This window comes from Ictidomys tridecemlineatus, chromosome 7, assembly GCF_052094955.1.
Source record: "Ictidomys tridecemlineatus isolate mIctTri1 chromosome 7, mIctTri1.hap1, whole genome shotgun sequence".
Classification (NCBI taxonomy): domain Eukaryota; kingdom Metazoa; phylum Chordata; class Mammalia; order Rodentia; family Sciuridae; genus Ictidomys; species Ictidomys tridecemlineatus.
In genome coordinates, this window is record NC_135483.1 from 198,146,564 (window position 1) to 198,162,919 (window position 16,356).

General features: G+C 52.4%; 1 protein-coding gene across 6 annotated transcripts in view; it reads right to left on the reverse strand.

Moving 5' to 3' along the window:
* Hdlbp (high density lipoprotein binding protein) overlaps positions 1-16,356 on the reverse strand; it is a 51,953-nt gene that overhangs the window by 15,099 nt on the left and 20,498 nt on the right. For 3 of the 6 annotated variants that reach the window (XM_005339630.4, XM_021719661.3, XM_013364886.4), the window contains exons 2-11: positions 12,264-12,328; positions 10,572-10,684; positions 8,799-8,956; positions 7,765-7,980; positions 2,990-3,196; positions 2,650-2,865; positions 1,863-2,069; positions 1,642-1,749; positions 422-526; positions 111-189 (exon numbers count right to left, since the gene is read on the reverse strand). In XM_005339630.4, the coding sequence (XP_005339687.1) occupies positions 111-189; positions 422-526; positions 1,642-1,749; positions 1,863-2,069; positions 2,650-2,865; positions 2,990-3,196; positions 7,765-7,980; positions 8,799-8,956; positions 10,572-10,647 (1,372 nt within the window). In that variant the 5' untranslated portion in view covers positions 10,648-10,684; positions 12,264-12,328. Of the gene's footprint in view, positions 1-110; positions 190-421; positions 527-1,641; positions 1,750-1,862; positions 2,070-2,649; positions 2,866-2,989; positions 3,197-7,764; positions 7,981-8,798; positions 8,957-10,571; positions 10,685-12,263; positions 12,329-15,358; positions 15,537-16,033; positions 16,192-16,356 lie in introns of those variants that run through there. The other 3 variants (XM_078018434.1, XM_078018433.1, XM_021719660.3) reach the window with 3 other exon arrangements.

The following is a 16,356-nucleotide window of genomic DNA, read 5'->3' on the forward strand; positions in this document are numbered from 1 at the left end:
CATGGGTAGGAAGTCTGGGAAATGAGCTGACTAGGACAACAGCACTCGCCAGAAAGGCCAAGTGCAGCAAGCCCGCTGTCAAGGGAGTGTGCCACCCCCAGCCCACTCACTGTTGGCCCCGCTCTTCCCGATGAGGTGCCTGTGGAACCTGTGGTCGATGCTGATCTCCACATAGTCCATCCGGTTAACCTGTGGGAGGAGCACAGGGCAGGTCAGCAGAGAGGAACACTTTTGGTCCATGGGATTTGCTGGTTATTGGAAAGTCCTTTCTTCAAAATGCAGGTTTCTTCCCTGGGGACTCAAGCTTCTTACTGTTTCAGGACTGTTCCTCACTAGAGAGGCGATCCCCAGGAGATGTGCTTCGGCCAGCCCACCCACAGGGCCCCGGCTCCCTAGCACAGGCTGCTCCGGGGGTGCTCACCAGGTCCTTGACCATGCTTTCGATCTGCTCCTGGGCCACACTCACGTCCTCTGTGGGGCCTTCCAGGGTGATCCTGTCCTCACCTTCAGTGAACTCAATGTGCACCTACCAAACCCAAGTGAGGAGAGGGACCGTGCAGCTGTAGTGACTTCAGCCCCATGCCACCGCTGTTCCCAGAGGGCCAGAGGGCACTCTTGTGGGGGCAGCAGATGACCCCAAGCTGCTTCACAAAAATACAGGTGACGGACAGTCATATCCACCCCCACTACAGAGAGCAGAGGGATGGGGTGGGGGACTATCCTGGCACAAACACCATGGTCTGGTAAGCTTTCCTCTCTCCTTTCCTATATGCGGTGCTGGCCCAGAACCACCAACTTAAGCACAGGAACACCACTGGCACTCCACCCCGTGGGAACTTCTGGAGGGCCAGCTCCACCTCAGTTGTACGGGGCGGAGTTTTGCAGCAACAACAGCTGCCCAGGTGGTGGGGCAGCTTGCTCCCTCCTGACAGTGCATCCACCAGCACCAGATGAACCCAGAGTCCACAGCCGGGAAAGGTGAAACCAGGACCCAGCATGCAGGACGCCAACTCAACAGAGCAGGCGTGAGGGGCCACAGCAGCCCTGTGCTGCTTCCTTCCAGCTTCCCGGGGGCTCTGGTCTCCCCTTTGGTTGCAGGTTAAATTTATTTATTTGGGTTGGGGTTGTGGTTCAGTGGTAGAGTGCTTGCCTAACATGTGTGAGGCCCTGGGTTCGATCCTCAGCACCACATAAAAGTAAATAAGTAAAATAAAGATATTAAAAAAAATAAACTTAAAAAACCTGGGGCCTTGCACCAGCATGGCAGGCAAGTGCTCTGCCACTGAGAAGCACCCCCAGCCTGTCTCCCCTCTGGCAAAGGACAGCAATGTAGAGGGTAAAAAGGCCCATGAAATTAATACGTAAGAGTCTGTCTGAAGTGTTACGCTTCCAACTATTAATGAGGTAATACAGCACGATTATTAACTGGCATGCTTCTGAAGACACTTGTCAAACCTAGCAACACTCTGTCCCTGGTTACAAACAGCAGATTTATTCTGCAATCCCACAGCTAGCCTCAAAAGCTGGCTGTGTCCAGTAGGACGAATGAGCTGGAGAATGTGCCCGCCTTCAAAGGCACCCACAGGACAAACGGCAACAAGGTGTGTCAGACAAACCTGACAGGGGATAAGGCCCCCTCACCTTGGGCATCTGCTGTGTTATCTTGGCCAGGTTCTGCCCTTTCTTGCCGATGATGAACCGGTGAAGCCAGGAGGGGGCGGACACTGAGGAGACCGTGAAGCTGTTGGCCTGGGGAGACAGGGGAGCAGACTCGCAGGTTTGTGGAGCTTGAGGTCAGGCTACAAAAGAACCAGACTGTGCCTTTGGGGCTTGTGGGTGTGTGCTCCCCAGCTGGGCACTACCTTGGCGTAGACCTCAGTCAGCGCCTGGCCCAGCTTCTCGGGCTCCCCTCGCAAGATCACCGTCTCAGAGGCGCTGTCTGAGGGGGGGATCTCCACAGAAACCCCAGTTCTCTCCAGGATCTCCTGCAGGGAGTTGCCTTTGGGCCCGATGACATACTTGTGCTGAGACTTCTTCACCTCCACTGCAATGGTCGTGGTCTTCTTTTTCTAAGTGGGAGGCCACAGCAGTAGTCAGAGGGAAAGGTGCAGAAGCAGGAGGTGGACAGACCTCCATGGCCAGCAGCAGAGGTAATGTGTCCGACCGAGGGCCCTGACTACCAGTGCCAATGTCTATCAAGTGGGGACCATGAGGGCCTTCCCCAGAAACTCACTTTCCAAAAACAGGACATCCCTGAGCCAGGTCACCCCTGGGCGGTAACACTAGGACCTGGAAGACTTAAGAACTCCAAGTCCTTTCCCAAAACCAGGGAGCGAGTCTCAGACCTCAAAGTTGGTCAATCTGAGTTATAGTTTCATCAAAGACACGAACATATCTGAGTCTTATGTGCCACTGTAGGAGGTGACCTATCAGTATGGACAGGGCGCACATGGACAGGACTGCAAGGACAACCACCCTGCAGCAGGCCAGCAGTGTGTGTGTGTGGGGGGCAACAAGCCCTAACCAGGCCAAAGGAGTACTGAGCTTTGTGTCCAAAGAGAACAGAATATGGGTCAGATGAAGCCTTGGCTAAACCTCCACCCTTGGACCCCACCGTCCGTCCTGCCCATGGGCTCCATGTCTGCACACCTTCTCCTCGTAAATCTTCTTGATGCGAGCCACAGCCTGTGCCAGCTGCTCCTTCTCTCCAGTGAACACGATTTCTGTCCGGCTGACACTGGGAGGGGGGATGTTGATGCGCGTCCCTGTTTCCTGCATGATCTCACCCACGAGTCTATTGTAGGGCCCAGCAATGAAGGGGTGGAAGGCCTTCTCCACCTCCAGCCTCTCCACGGCACGCTTGTCCTGGAAAGCACAGGTGTACTGGTGAGGACACCTGAGAACAGTGCCACTGGTTCACACAGGAGTGGCTGCCCACAAGCAGTGAGGGTGGCCTTGGGCAGGTAGGCAGGGTGCAGGGAGGCCTCACCTGCTCAGCAGAGATGAGCAGCACCTCATGGCGAGCCTTCTCAATGCCCTCTTTGGTGCCAGTGATCTTGATCTGGTTGCTGGGGTCATCTGGGCGTGGGATCTGGATTTTGGTTGCGGTTTTTAGCTCCAAGTCTTGCAATTTCTCTCCATTTTTGCCGATCACAAAACGATGGTGCTCTTTAGGAATGGCAACAGTTGCTGAGGCCTATAGCAGGTAGCAAACCGAAGAAAACAAGAATGCTTGCAGTTCTGTGAACAAGGTACTCTCTGGGTGGAATGCCCACCAAACCCTCCCCAGATGGGAGAATGGCATGAGGCCAGGCCAGTAGGCAGGAGCCCACAACAAAGGCAGGGCAGGAATAGGCCCATGGCCACGGACCGGGAAGCTGCCCTAGCACTGCCTTATCAACTTCTGGACTCTGGAATCAGCAGCCTAACTTAGATAAACAATGAAGGTTTAAAGGCTGCAATACACGGGTAGAGAGCTGTCTGGCATGCACAAGGCCTGGGGCTCCATATGCAGCACAACCAAGAGAAAAAGAACACCCAGATGCAAACAGGTAGAACGTGTGTGTTATAAGTTGGGAAACAGGGCTGGGCAGGTAGCTCAGTGGTGAAGCACTTGCAAAGCATGTCCAAGGTCTTGGGTTTGATCCCTGGCACCACAAATCAAATAAAAAAGGTTGGTACTGATTTACACATAAACAGGAAATCACCCCTTAAGAGATCTAAAAGAATGTTCCCATCATAAAGACGTCAACCCTTGTGTAAGACTGACTTTTAAGAACGACTGCAGTTGAAGGCAGAGTAGACTAGAACGCTCACAGGGTAACACAAAAGCCAGAGCAGGACACACAAGAAAGCCCTGGGAGGGGCAGCTCAGGGTAGGGTGGTGACAGTGGTGTAGACATGCCACGGCCAGGAGAACCTCGGCACAGACACAGACCAAGGGCCAGGACTGGAAACCCAGAGGCAGAGCTGGACTCTGTGCGCTCAGGACATGGCAGGAGTAGTCCTCCAGGCCTTGGGGAGGACAGTCCTCTAAGACTGGTGCTGATGGAGGGACAGCCCATGGGAAGAGGTGACCCAACCAACCCTTCACCCCATCTGAGATGCATCCCAGAAAGACCCAGAAGTAAAATGAAAGAACATCCTTACGCAGGCCTGAAGAATACACGGAAATCTTTCTTATGACTTGTAAACAAAATAAACTTTCCTAACAATGACGCAAAATAATACACATAATAGATGTGACTACATAAAATAAAATATTCACTTAGCAAAACTTACTAGGATCAACTGAATGACAGTCTGAAAAAAATTATTTGTAATTTTCATCAATGACTTAAGATTTTTTTGTGGGAGTGGGGACTAGGCGTGGGGCCTTGCACACACTAGGCAAGAACTTTACCACTGAGCAATAACCCAGCCCTTTTTATTTTGTTTTGAGTCAGGGCCTCACTGCACTGCTGAGGTTGGCATTGAACATGCAATCCTCCTGACTCAGCCTTCTGAGTAGCTGGCTTCATAGGCATGCATCACCTTGCTCTGCTCAGGTAAATATAGTAGATCCTGAAGATTGAATGCAGTGAACAACTTCATAAAAAAAAGGCTAAAGGACAAACATTTCTCTGGCATACGCATGTAACTCTACCCACCCAGGAGGCCAAGGCAGGAGCAACTTAGAAAGACCCTGACTCAAAAATAAAAAAAATTAAAAAAAAATTTTTTTAGATGTTGATGGACCTTTATTTTATTCATTTATTTACATGTGATGCCAAACCCAGTGCCTCACACATGCTAGGTAAGCGCTCTACCACGGAGCTTCAATCCCAGCCCCTCAAAATTAAAATAAAATAAAAAAGACATGGCTCTGTGATCAAGCACTCCTGGGTTCAATCCCTAGTACCCTCTCCCTCCAAAAGAGGCTAAAGAACAGACATTTGACAGAAAAAAAAAATTGCAAATGAAAAGCAAGCTTGACTACTCAGACTGGCCCACCCCAGGTCCTGGGGCCCAGGCCTTCTCTGCTTGCTGATGGGCACGTGCACACTCCCTCTGAGGGGAGGAGCTGGCTGGCTGGCCATCCTCCTGTAGGACCCCATCCCAGGATGCATGCACTGGGACCAAGCAGGAAGTGGCCCAGGAACAGAATTCAAACCTGCAGAGCCTGGAGAAACCACTAAAGCCAGCAGCGTGCAGGCACCTCTCACTGAAATGCAAAGAGGAGCAAGCCACAGAGGAGGCAAGCACAGCCACCTTGGAGAGGGCGGGGACGGGGTTAGAGCCCCAGAGCCCTGACTGGCAGGCCCCGCACTGCAGTCAGATACGTGCTGAAGCGCTGCTTACTTTTGTGTTTTGTGGTTCTGGGGACTGAAGCCAGAGCCTTGCCCCTGCTGAAGAGGCTCTGCCCCGAGCCACACCCCAGCCCTCTGTGAAGATTTTATTTCAGATGGGGGTCTCACTAAGTTGCTGAGGCTGACCTTGAATTTATAATTCTCCTGCTTCAGCCTCCAGTATGGCTGGGATTACAGGTGTGTGCACCACTGCACCCAGCTTGAAATGATATTTAAAAGTGAAAATAAACAGAAACAAATGCACCTAACTACATAGGAAAACCCAGAAAAAAGAATTACTGCAATTTAAAAACCATACCATTTCCCCTTCACTAGAGATAGTACGAACTCCTGACCTTCCTCTCTCATGAGTCCCCATTCTTAGGTCTGCTCCTGCTGCATCTGGACTGGCTTCTCCACCTGCATGTCCCACCCAACAGGCTCAAGGACAAACAGCTGACTCCAGGTCTGGGAAGGAGACTCTAAGATCAGCCCAAGATGTCCTTCTGCTGAAAGCGGAGAGCCCACAGTGCTGAGGGAAGGCGGCCTGCTAGGTGAGGCACTTCCAGCTGGCCCCTCCTGCCTGATCACCACTGGAGAGGCGAGCAGGGGAGAGGCACCCAGTGCCTACCAGGCACTTCCTGCCCAGCGTGGCAGAGCATAGTCCATCCTCTCCAGAGGGCCACCCAGTGGACAGGCAGATGCAGAAAAGAAAGCAAGGCAGGGACCACCCATGGTGGCAGCACCACTCACGTGGCAGCTGTGGCACAGTGGTGGGCACACCTGGGATCACAGGGACTCCAAAGGCTGAGGCAGGAGGGTGGCAACCAAGTGAGAGCCTGTCTTATGCTAAAGCGCAGCAAGAGCTGGGCATGTGGCTCCGTGGTGGAGCACCCTGGGCTCAATCCCCAGTACCAGGAAAAACGAGACAACTAGGCAGCCAGAGACCAATGGGGAGACTCAGGGACCACGCAGGGCGGACAGACCACCTCAGGCCTCACACCAGCCCCAGCCAAATGTGAGGGGCAGCAGCACAAAGCCCTTTCCACACATCAGTGGCACTGAGGAGGGGTGAGGTGTACCACTGAGGCTAAGACTCGTGACACTGAGCTCTCCAGTGCTGGTGTAGACTGTGACTGAGACTGACGTGAAAACGAAGGCTGGAGGAGAGGAGAGAGCGAGAGGCAATGCACAGACTGGGTCGGGCGTGAGTGTGCCAGGACCTCCGTCAACCTTGCTAAGGCAGCTCGTGGCACAGTGACTGTGGCTCAGCATCTGCCTGGCAAGCAAGAGGGCCTGGGTTCCATCCCCAGCCCCTCAAAAGAAATTATATACACACACAGTAGACTATTTGCAGGTAAAATAATGTGTATGAGGTTCACTTTGAAATGACCAAGGGGCTGGAGTGTGGCTCAGTGGTAGAGTACTTTTTAGCATTCATGAGGCCCTGGGTTCCAGCCCCAGCATGGGTAAATCAAGCAAGCAAGCAAACAGCAAGGATGTGGACCAAGAAAAGTGCTTCTGCACGGCCCATACACACGATGGTTCCCCATGGGGTGTTCCGCCACAAAGCAGATGCGCAAATGCCTGTGACAAGCAGACGGCAATGGACACTTCAGAGTCTCTCTGCATTTCTCTGCACAATGCTCAACTACTAGAGTATTTCCATCTCTGTGACCTTGACCTGTGTAACTCCACGAGGCCACTGGGAGTCTGAAACTATCTCTGGGACCCGTGTGGCTGAGCCTGTGGCAGCACAGGGCCACACACCCCTACAAACTATGGCATCCCTGAGCCAGCTCCCACAGCGGAGGCAGGAGGAGCCCAGTTCTGAACCAACCATCCAGCATGGAAGCTGTCATGTAAAGACCCTGCCTCAGAGAGGCTCTCCACCTTGGTCTTGGGGAAAGTGTACCACAGATTTACTTAGTCCACTGGTTCCCAAATAAATTCCAGTACGAGTGCTGGACAGCCAAGAAGAGGAATGGGTTTAAAACAAGCACAATCTGCTGGCATCCGGGCGGATCGCCAGTTCCAGGCCATCCTGGCAACTTGGCAAGATCCAGACTCAAGAGGCTCTGGGTTTGAGCCCCAGTACAACAAACAAGAAAGACAGTATCTGAAATCGGAACTCCCAATCTGGGGCCGGGTAGAGTGTACCAACACAGACATGCTAGCTGATTCTCAGGCAAAGTCGGAGATGGCAGCTCTACACCATCTAGCAAGCCTAGGTTTTTTTTCCCACAGTATCTCAAACTCTGGGATAAGCCTTCACATTTTCAGTACATCCACTCAAAGCCTGAATGGTAGGTGTTCCAGTTCTACTGCAATATCAAGAGTTTTAAATGTTGCTGTTCTAATTCCAAACGACTGAGTTGCTCCACTGATAGAAGAATCTGGAGAGGGACTAGGTGCACCAGGAGCTGGGGACACTCACCTGAGTCTGCAATCGAGCGACAATGTCCTTCCGGGCTTTCATGACAGCATCCAGCTTCCCTGAGACCATGATGGAGAGGCCTTGATCTTTGGCCAGAGACAGCTCCAGGTGAGCGCCAGTCCTCTGCATGATCTCAAGGCAGATCTTGGCTTGTTCACCTTCTCCAAACTGGTTCATGTCCTTGTACTTCCTTTCCTCCAGGGGCACGTGGAACACCTGCTCAGGAAAAATCAAAAGTTGAGGGAGGTTAAGATGTCAGAGAAGAGAAGTACAACCACGAGGCAGTGGGGACCCCTGATCATTCATGAGCAGCACTGCCCCAGGGCAGCCAGTGGCTCTCAGGGGCTGTGCTCTGGGGCAGAAGACAGCTACACCACTACACTAAGGACTGAAGACAAGCAACAGGAAGCCTGTGGGGCTGACAATTAGGGAAGCAGCCACATGGGTGGAATGGACAGCAGGACCTGGGGATGGCTGGGCAGAGGAGAGAGCAGGGGGCAGCAGGAGGTGGGGAGAACACGGGTGAAGGGTGCACGTCAAGGGCACTGTCTGGATCCCTGTGGTAAAAGTTGACAAGTTTTAAATTAGGACAGATTCTCCTTAATGACTCAATGGCTTTATGGGGACTGGGATCACAGCAAGTAGCACTCAACGAGATCATTAGCAGGACAACTTGTTTTTGGCAGTGATGGAAAGAAGGGTGGCCAGGTGCTTGTGAGCACAGAGGGAGAATGCCTGTCAAGGCAGGGCGGTCATTCCCCACCACGGGCAGACATGGATTCCTGTGTAAGCTGAGGCCCACCAACAGCTCACAGTCAGGGCACAGAGGGGAGGGTATGTGCAGCTCAGGAGAAGCAAGACCAGCACCTGAAGGCACTGCTGGTGTGGATAGGTAGGGCAGCTCCCGCAGGTGGGAATGAGAACTAGACAATAGTGGGGGAAATGCATGGGGTACGGCGAGGTGAAGAGGGTGCCTGCCTTCCCTGAGACTGCTGTCCCCTGCATGACCAATGGCAGGGAGCAGGCAGACCCACCTGAGTGATGACGGAGGCCTTGATGGGCCGGATCTTGGTGCTCCAGGCTCCGGCGGGTTCCTGGGCACTGTCCAAGCACGCTGCCTTCTCAGGAAGTGGGGGGAAGGCATCCTTATAGGTGGGAGGGTCGCTCTCCTCTTCTGAATTTAAAGTAGCCACTGGACCAGCCATCACAGATTAGAGGAAGAGATGACTTTAGTGAACACACTGGGAGGGCTCCAGTGGACACCTTCACCGAGATGCCAACTGCTTGAGTAATATCCGCCACCTCCTCATTCCCAGGAGAGGAAAGGCCCAGCAGTCATCAGCCCCTCTCAGTATGTGAGCCAGACTGGGCCAGAGACTCCCGATCCCTGACACTAAGTCTTCCCACCTCGACGTGGTCCCCTATGAATGGTCAGCATGGTGACCATGAGCCCTACTCCCACACTGGGGCCAGTGAGCCCCTGAAGGCAGAACTTGCCACAGATGTTTGCAGATTCTGACATCATGACTGTTGACTGTGACCGGCACAGAGCAAACAGAACAGTGCTGCCCAGCATGGTCTGCAGCAGCCACCTTCGAGGTGGGCTCCAGCTGCCTTTACACCATGGTACACAGTGCTGAAATCGACTCCAATGGGAATAACTTCCTCTGATCTCCCCCAACCCAAAGCAGGAACAGCAGGACCTGCAGAAGGTAGTGTCCCTATCACTGTGGCTCTTGTGGTCTCTGTTCATGTTTCTGTCCCATTAAGCATGATCTCTGTGGAAGCAAGGGCATGGCTATCCTGGGCTCTCCTGAGCTCCCAGAGCAAGGCCCCAGGAAAGTACCCAGTGTACAGGTGTGCAAACACACACACACACACAGAAGCAAGATCTGTACCCAGGGCCAGGCAGTGCTGCCTGGGGCTAGATTCTGTTGGTGCCACCTGCAGTCGCAGTGTGATGCACTAAGTAGAAAGATCTTAGGCCCCAAGCATTCAGAACCAGGGGAGCAGCAGTACCCAGGGCCCCATCCCCTGATGGTCACTAGAAACGGACATTCCAAGTATGGTCAGCAGGACCGAGGCAGGGATTTTAAATTTTAAATAATTTTAAATGCAATAAGTAACAATTCAATTACTGAAAAACTTTAAAAATGTCTTTAACGACTTGGAGTAAAATGATCTGCTCTTTAATAGAAAATTTTCAGAAATTTAATTCAGTTAAAGGGTTTTAATATAATTTAGTATTCAAATGAAAATGTCCTATAGTTATAAATACACACCAAATTTTGAAGGAAAAGAAAAAACATGAAATGTCAGGTTTTTCTTTTTCTTCTACATTAAAGAAATGTTGGAATGGATATTTTATAACATATTGTGTTAAAATACATTAAAATCAGTTTCGCCCATTCCTTTTCACTTGCCGTGGGTACGAAGCAAGACACAGCTGTTTGGATGACCTCCCCTCCCCAGCCCAGAGTGCCCTGGGGGCTCTGAGAGGTGTGGCATCCCGTCTCCAGCACAGTGTGCAGCACAGAGCTCTGTGCTTCACTGCCAGGATGCAGCGCGCACAACTGGGACAGCAACTCTGAAAAAAGATCCCGGTGGTTACCAGAGCTCAATTCAATGAATCTGCCAAAGGCTGTCCATGCTTGGCCTCTCCTGTGCCTGGCCAGTTACACCTGCACACCCAGCAATGCAAAACAAGAGTGCATGGAATGGGTAGGGCAAAGACCCTTCCAGAAAGACATGGGATGTGGCAAGCTTTGCCAGGAAGTTAGCAAGAGGAAACCCAAAGGAGCTATCACCTTTGATTTGCTGCGGAACCAGTCCACTTCGGTGTTCGGCAAAACTCTCTTGTGTCAAAACTGCAACGGAGCTCATGGTTGATCTCACACCCACACGTGATCCGGGTAAGCCACTACAGTAAGAAAGGGGAGTCAAACAGAGGGAAAGTCAAAGCTGACACTCAACTGCCTCTGAGACAGTTAACCAAAGGTTTTTTTTGTTTTTAGAGAGAGAGAAAGAGAGAGAATTTTATATTTATTTTTTATTTTTCTGTGGACACAACGTCTTTGTATGTGGTGCTGAGGATCGAACCTAGGCTGCACACATGCCAGGCAAGTGCGCTACTGCTTGAGCCACATCCCCAGTCCAGTTAACCAAAGTTTTAACTAGGGTTTTATTTTCATTTGCATTAAAACTACAACTTTTATTTTCTTTGTAATCTCTGATGTGAACTGATTCCCAAACTCTCACCAAAGGAGAACAGGAAAAGATAGGAGTAAGGCAGGTTTTAGGACAGCTGGTCAACTGTCCTCCCAAGGGAGCCTTCTATCAAGGAACAAAGCTCTGGCCAAGAGCTGCTCAGGGTTGGAGAGACTGTACCCACCTCCCCACTAGAGCGGCCACTCAGAGTCTGCACCATCCCTTGTTCAGAGCCCTGGGACTAGTAGCACCTGTCCCTGGCTGGCCCATTCCCTGGCACAGATGGCACCTGAATCTTTTCCCTCAAGGCTACCTGGACCTCTCCGCTCATCTGTCAGTGTGTTCACTATGTGCCTCCTGACATTGCAGGGTGCTGCTCTGGATAGTTGCTACAAAGGGCCATAGGATACCCAGGTGCTCATTCAGGGCCCAGAAGAGCCACTCCAGAGTCCCAGGCATGGCAGGAAATAGCCGCCTCCATGCTCTGTGGTGGTCACCCAGCAGGTGCATATATGGTGCTGAATGTCCCTGACATCTGTGACTGACTTTTCTCCTCCACTGTCTCCCAGGTATCAGAGAGACACAAAGGAGGGGAGAGCCTGGCTCAAAGCACAGTCCTCAGTAGGACAGCAGCTCTAAGGTGAGAGTGCCTGCTTCCCTCTCCTGGTCCAACACCAGGGAGTACCCTGCTACACGAACAAGGCCGTTTTTGCCACACGCTTGGACCCAGGGTCTCACAAGCGTCACCTTTGCAGAAAACAGGAGTGCCAAGTTAACTTATCATGAAGGAACAAGGTTTTGCATAAATTTTACAACAAAGATTTCTGCCCAAGTTTGGAAAATTAAGTTCTGCTTCCTAAAGCAAAATAAGATCCAAATTTGGATAATTCTTTTTTTTTTTTTTTTTTTGGAGAGAGAGAGAATTTTTAAAAATATTTATTATTATTATTTTTTAGTTTTCGGCGAACACAACATCTTTGTTTGTATGTGGTGCTGAGGATTGAACCCGGGCTGCACACATGACAGGCGAGCACGCTACCACTTGAGCCACATCCCCAGCCCAAATTTGGATAATTCTTAACAAATATATAATTCACATGCAAGAAAATGAGATTGAAAACAGATGGAAGGCAGACAGCACCTCTGAAGAGCATGTGCCTTAGACTGTGATGCTGAGAGGTAAGTCACAGAGATGGCCGTTCAGGAGAGGCGCCGCCGAGGACAGAAGGCACACAGGGCTGTGGAGACACCTGCCCAGCACCTGACACTTTGGGTGGTAGAGTCAAACTTACCAGCAAAACGGTCGGTAGCCAGAAAGTCCGTCCCGAGGCCGCCTCTGTCAGCCTGCCAGCTTTTACTGGGATGGGATACGATGGAGAGAACAGAGAAAAAAAAACGGAGAGAACAGAGAAAAAAAACAGAGAAAAGTTACTTATTCGCATCTTGAAGCCAAGATCCGAGCATCTTCTAGTGAGAAAGGCCAGAATCTTTTTTACGATGTGGCTGTTGAGACCAATACTCAGGCAAGCTGCAAGCTTTGCTCTTAGGCCATTAGTTTTGACCCAAACACCACATGAAACCTGACCCATTGCACCTCTTCTAGGGACCTGAGGGAGTGGCCACCGAGTGTCAAAACTTAAATCTAACCAGTTGGCAGGAATATTCTCACAAAATCGACAGGCTCTCCTGAGGGTTAGTCACCCTTCCTCTACCCTCAGAGCCTCTGGGTCAGGGAGGGTGTGATGCTGGGCTATGGCATAGGACAGAAAAGGGACCTAAGGGCTCCTGAGCTTCCAGGGTAACCCAGAGCTCCTGTCTTTTTAAGAATTCTCAGTAACTCTACAGTCCCTTTGTTCTTGCTGTTATCCTGTAAAAGTCCTTCAGTCCCTTCTAATCCACTGAGGATTTAGAAACCAGGTCATAAAATCGCAGGACTGGAAGGAACCTTCAAAGGCCACTGGGGGAGGACCAAGAAGGACCCTGTCAAGTGAGAGTCACAGCTTCCACACCTTGCGGGGGGGCTTGTGGGTGAGCGACCCCATCAGGTAGGCCACCTGACTGCATACAGCCCCGTGGGCTCCAGAACTCACAAAGTGGGCTTTTCAGTAGGTATGAGCCCGAGTCCAAGAGGAGAAACAACAGCAGGAACAGGATCATTCTGTCTGACCAGAGAACAACTACACACTCGCGAGAGAAGTAAGAATCAGGGTCCCAGGCTCCAGTAGAGGAGGGGGACTCGATGGCGACCTAGGCCCAGGGTTTGAAACATAGGCCAGAGGCCATAGTCCCTCAGGGAGCCCTCACATTAGCCACACAGGTGTGCCCTAACTGAAGGAGGGGGGACAAACTGATTGGGGATATTTTATATAAGAGTAGCATCGCGGCTAGGGATGTGGCTCAAGCGGTAGCGTGCTCGCCTGGCATGCGTGCAGCCCGGGTTCGATCCTCAGCACCACATACAAAAACAAAAAAACAAAAAAAAAACGATGTGCCCGCCGAAAAACTAAAAAATAAATGTTAAAAAATTCTCTCTCTCTCTGTGTCTCTCACTCTCTCTAAAAAAAAAAAAAAAAAAGCAGCATCAACAAATTCTAATTTATAAATCTTTAAGTCTAAAGTGAAGGAGAAAACCTGTTAAATTATGAACAGTAGAATGTTCATGAGTCACACCTGTTCCCTGAGGTTCCCAGGGTCTGGCCAGTCCATGCAGAGCCCTTCTAAGAAGATGGGGTGCTCTGGACATATGCCTCTGGCCCCTGCTCCCACCCTTCCCGCAATCTTCCTGCAAGCTTTGCTGTCGACCTGCATCTTTACGGTCTGGACCCCCACATGAGGTCATCCTGGTTCAGGCTCTGATGTCTCTTTGCTCCCTTCTTCAGTGGTGGGGATTAAACCCAGGGGGCCTCCTTTATGCTTGGGAAAGCTCTCTACCACTGAGCTGCATCCCTGACCCTTTTAAACATTTTAAGACAGGGTCTTGCTAAGTCACTGTGACTGTCCTGGAGCCTGCAGCCCCCTCCTGCCTCAGCCCCCAAGTGGCTGGCATTACGAGTATACAACTGCATCCAATTCCACTTCTTAAGCCCAGACGCCCACACCTTACCAAGCCAGATTGGTCCTTGTGACCTCAAATTACACCCACATGCTTACGTCGGTGCTGCACTGACCATCACCCTGCTTTCCAGGACTGGGCACGTTTTCAGTGCCTGTGACAGCCACACTAGCTTGAGCAATGTCACATTAGCTCTCACCGACTGCAGCACAGAGCTGTGCCTGGTGGGTCCCAGCTGTGTCCACTGTTAGTCTCTTCCACACCTTCTGGAAGTCCATCCCATCTAGCCCTTCTGTGCACTACCATGTCCAAGTGGGTGAGAAAGGAGCCTGCACGCAGCTGAGCCATTTCCAGGGAGAATCTGAGCAAGGTCCCAGAACTTCCCAGTGTGCAAAGGCCGTCGGCTGCCAAGGACAGCAGAAGAACCTCCAGAAACCTCCAGACTGGTCTGACAAGACACCGTGGGGCCCTAGCCTTCATATTTCAAATAACCATTTGTCAGAGCTAGAGGTAAATAGATCACAACCAGGGATGTGTTTAATAACCAGGGCTCTGGTTCCATCCAGTAGGTGGCTGTTGAAGTCCAGCGTCAAGATATGGGGAAAGCTGTGACTTCTTCTCCCTTTGGGTTAGACAGAGAACTGGCCTCCTCTCTCTCCTCACTCCACCTCCCTCAGGATCCTCACAGGGCCCCAGGCCCTCAGCACCAGCACTGCTCTGAACTACTTCTTCCACAGGAAGCTGGGGTCCTTCAGAAATCAATTCTACCCAATGCAAACCTCAAACTATTCTTAACCTGCACTTTAAAGTTTTGTTTTCAAGGATGTGAATGTCATAGCAAAAAAAGTCACCACATACAAATAAATAAATATATAAAAATTAAAGATATTTTGTCCATCTACAACTAAAAACATTTTAAAAAGCCACATCTCAAAATCCAAGCATGCAGCTAACAGAATCAGAACCATTGGAAGAAAGGCAGAAGCCAAGAGCTTCCTCTTTTATCCCAAGAAAGGGGGTGGAAGAGCATCCAGTGGGGGCCACAAGGGAGATGGAAGTGAGAAGGCACGGGAGACAGTGGGAGATCCCGGGAGGTCTGGCTGAAAACCTGGCTAACAAGCAGACAGCAAGGAAGGATCTAACCGTAGAATTGTGTTTACTTCTCAACAAGGAAGTATCTGAGAGCCAACTATCTGTGTAAGGGACAGGCGTCTGCAGGGAGCTCCTGAGCCATGCCTCAGGGCCTTCTGTGTCAGAGACTGCTGAGACCAGCCACGGTGTCTGGTGGGGTGGGGGAAAGCACCAACCCCCTCCAGCAGAGATAAAGCTGCTTACTTTCACGTCCTCTGAAGTCTCCCAAGGAACGTATTTTTCAAAGTACCCAAGACTACAAACTCCAGAATAAATATAAAGTCCTGCTCCACTGAAAGATCACGAAATCCAGGTCTGCAAGCAGTGGGGCGCAGGGTGCACAGGCAGGCCGGCGCCGTTCTACCCAGCTCTGGAAGTCAGACCCGGCCAGCGGAGGAACTTTCGCAGATGCCACCTCAGCACGTCCCTCCCACAGGCCACGAGCGCCCGCGGGCGGGGACAGGCTTAAAGGGACAGTATCCCACTCGGCCTCCTGGCCTTTCATCCAAATTCGGTATTTTTCCGTAATGCATTTTTCACCCGCGGACCCTGGGGCGCGTCCAGGTCGCGCTGGGCCGAGGAGCCCGAGCCGAGGAACCGAGGAGCAAGCTGCCTGCCCGCCACCACGTTGCCCGGCGCGGCAGGTGGAGGTGCGGCCCGGCCGGGCGGCCCACGGCAGCCGGCCCCCCGCCTCCCTGCCCCGCGCCCCCAGCACCAGGCCCAGCCGCCAAAGCGCACTTGGGAAAGTTTCTGCCGGCGCGTCCGCCATGCGCAAGGACACGTAGCAGCCCCGCCCGGGCAGGCACGCGCAGACCGGGTCAGGGTCCCGGGTCCCGGGGTCCCAGGGTCCCGGCCCGCGCCCCCCGCCCCCGGCCTCACTCGTGGTCCCGCCGTCCGCGCGTCGGTCCGCGCCCGCTACCGAGAAGCCGGGACGCTCGAGGCGCGGCGCCGGGCTGCCGCTGCTATATAGGGCGGCGGCTCCAATCCCGCCGAGACACGTCAGACCGGCCGCCCGCGCCCCGCCCGCCGCGGGGTCCCCGCGCCCCGGAGTTCTGGCCCGGCCGCCCGGGCGGCGACGCGGCCAGGCCCAGCAGGGCGAGCGCACGCAGGGCCAGGGAGCGGGGTGCGGGGGCTGCGTCCAGAGCCCCAGGCTCGGGACCTCCCCGCACGCACGGCCCTCCTCCCGGCCGGCCGGCGCAGTG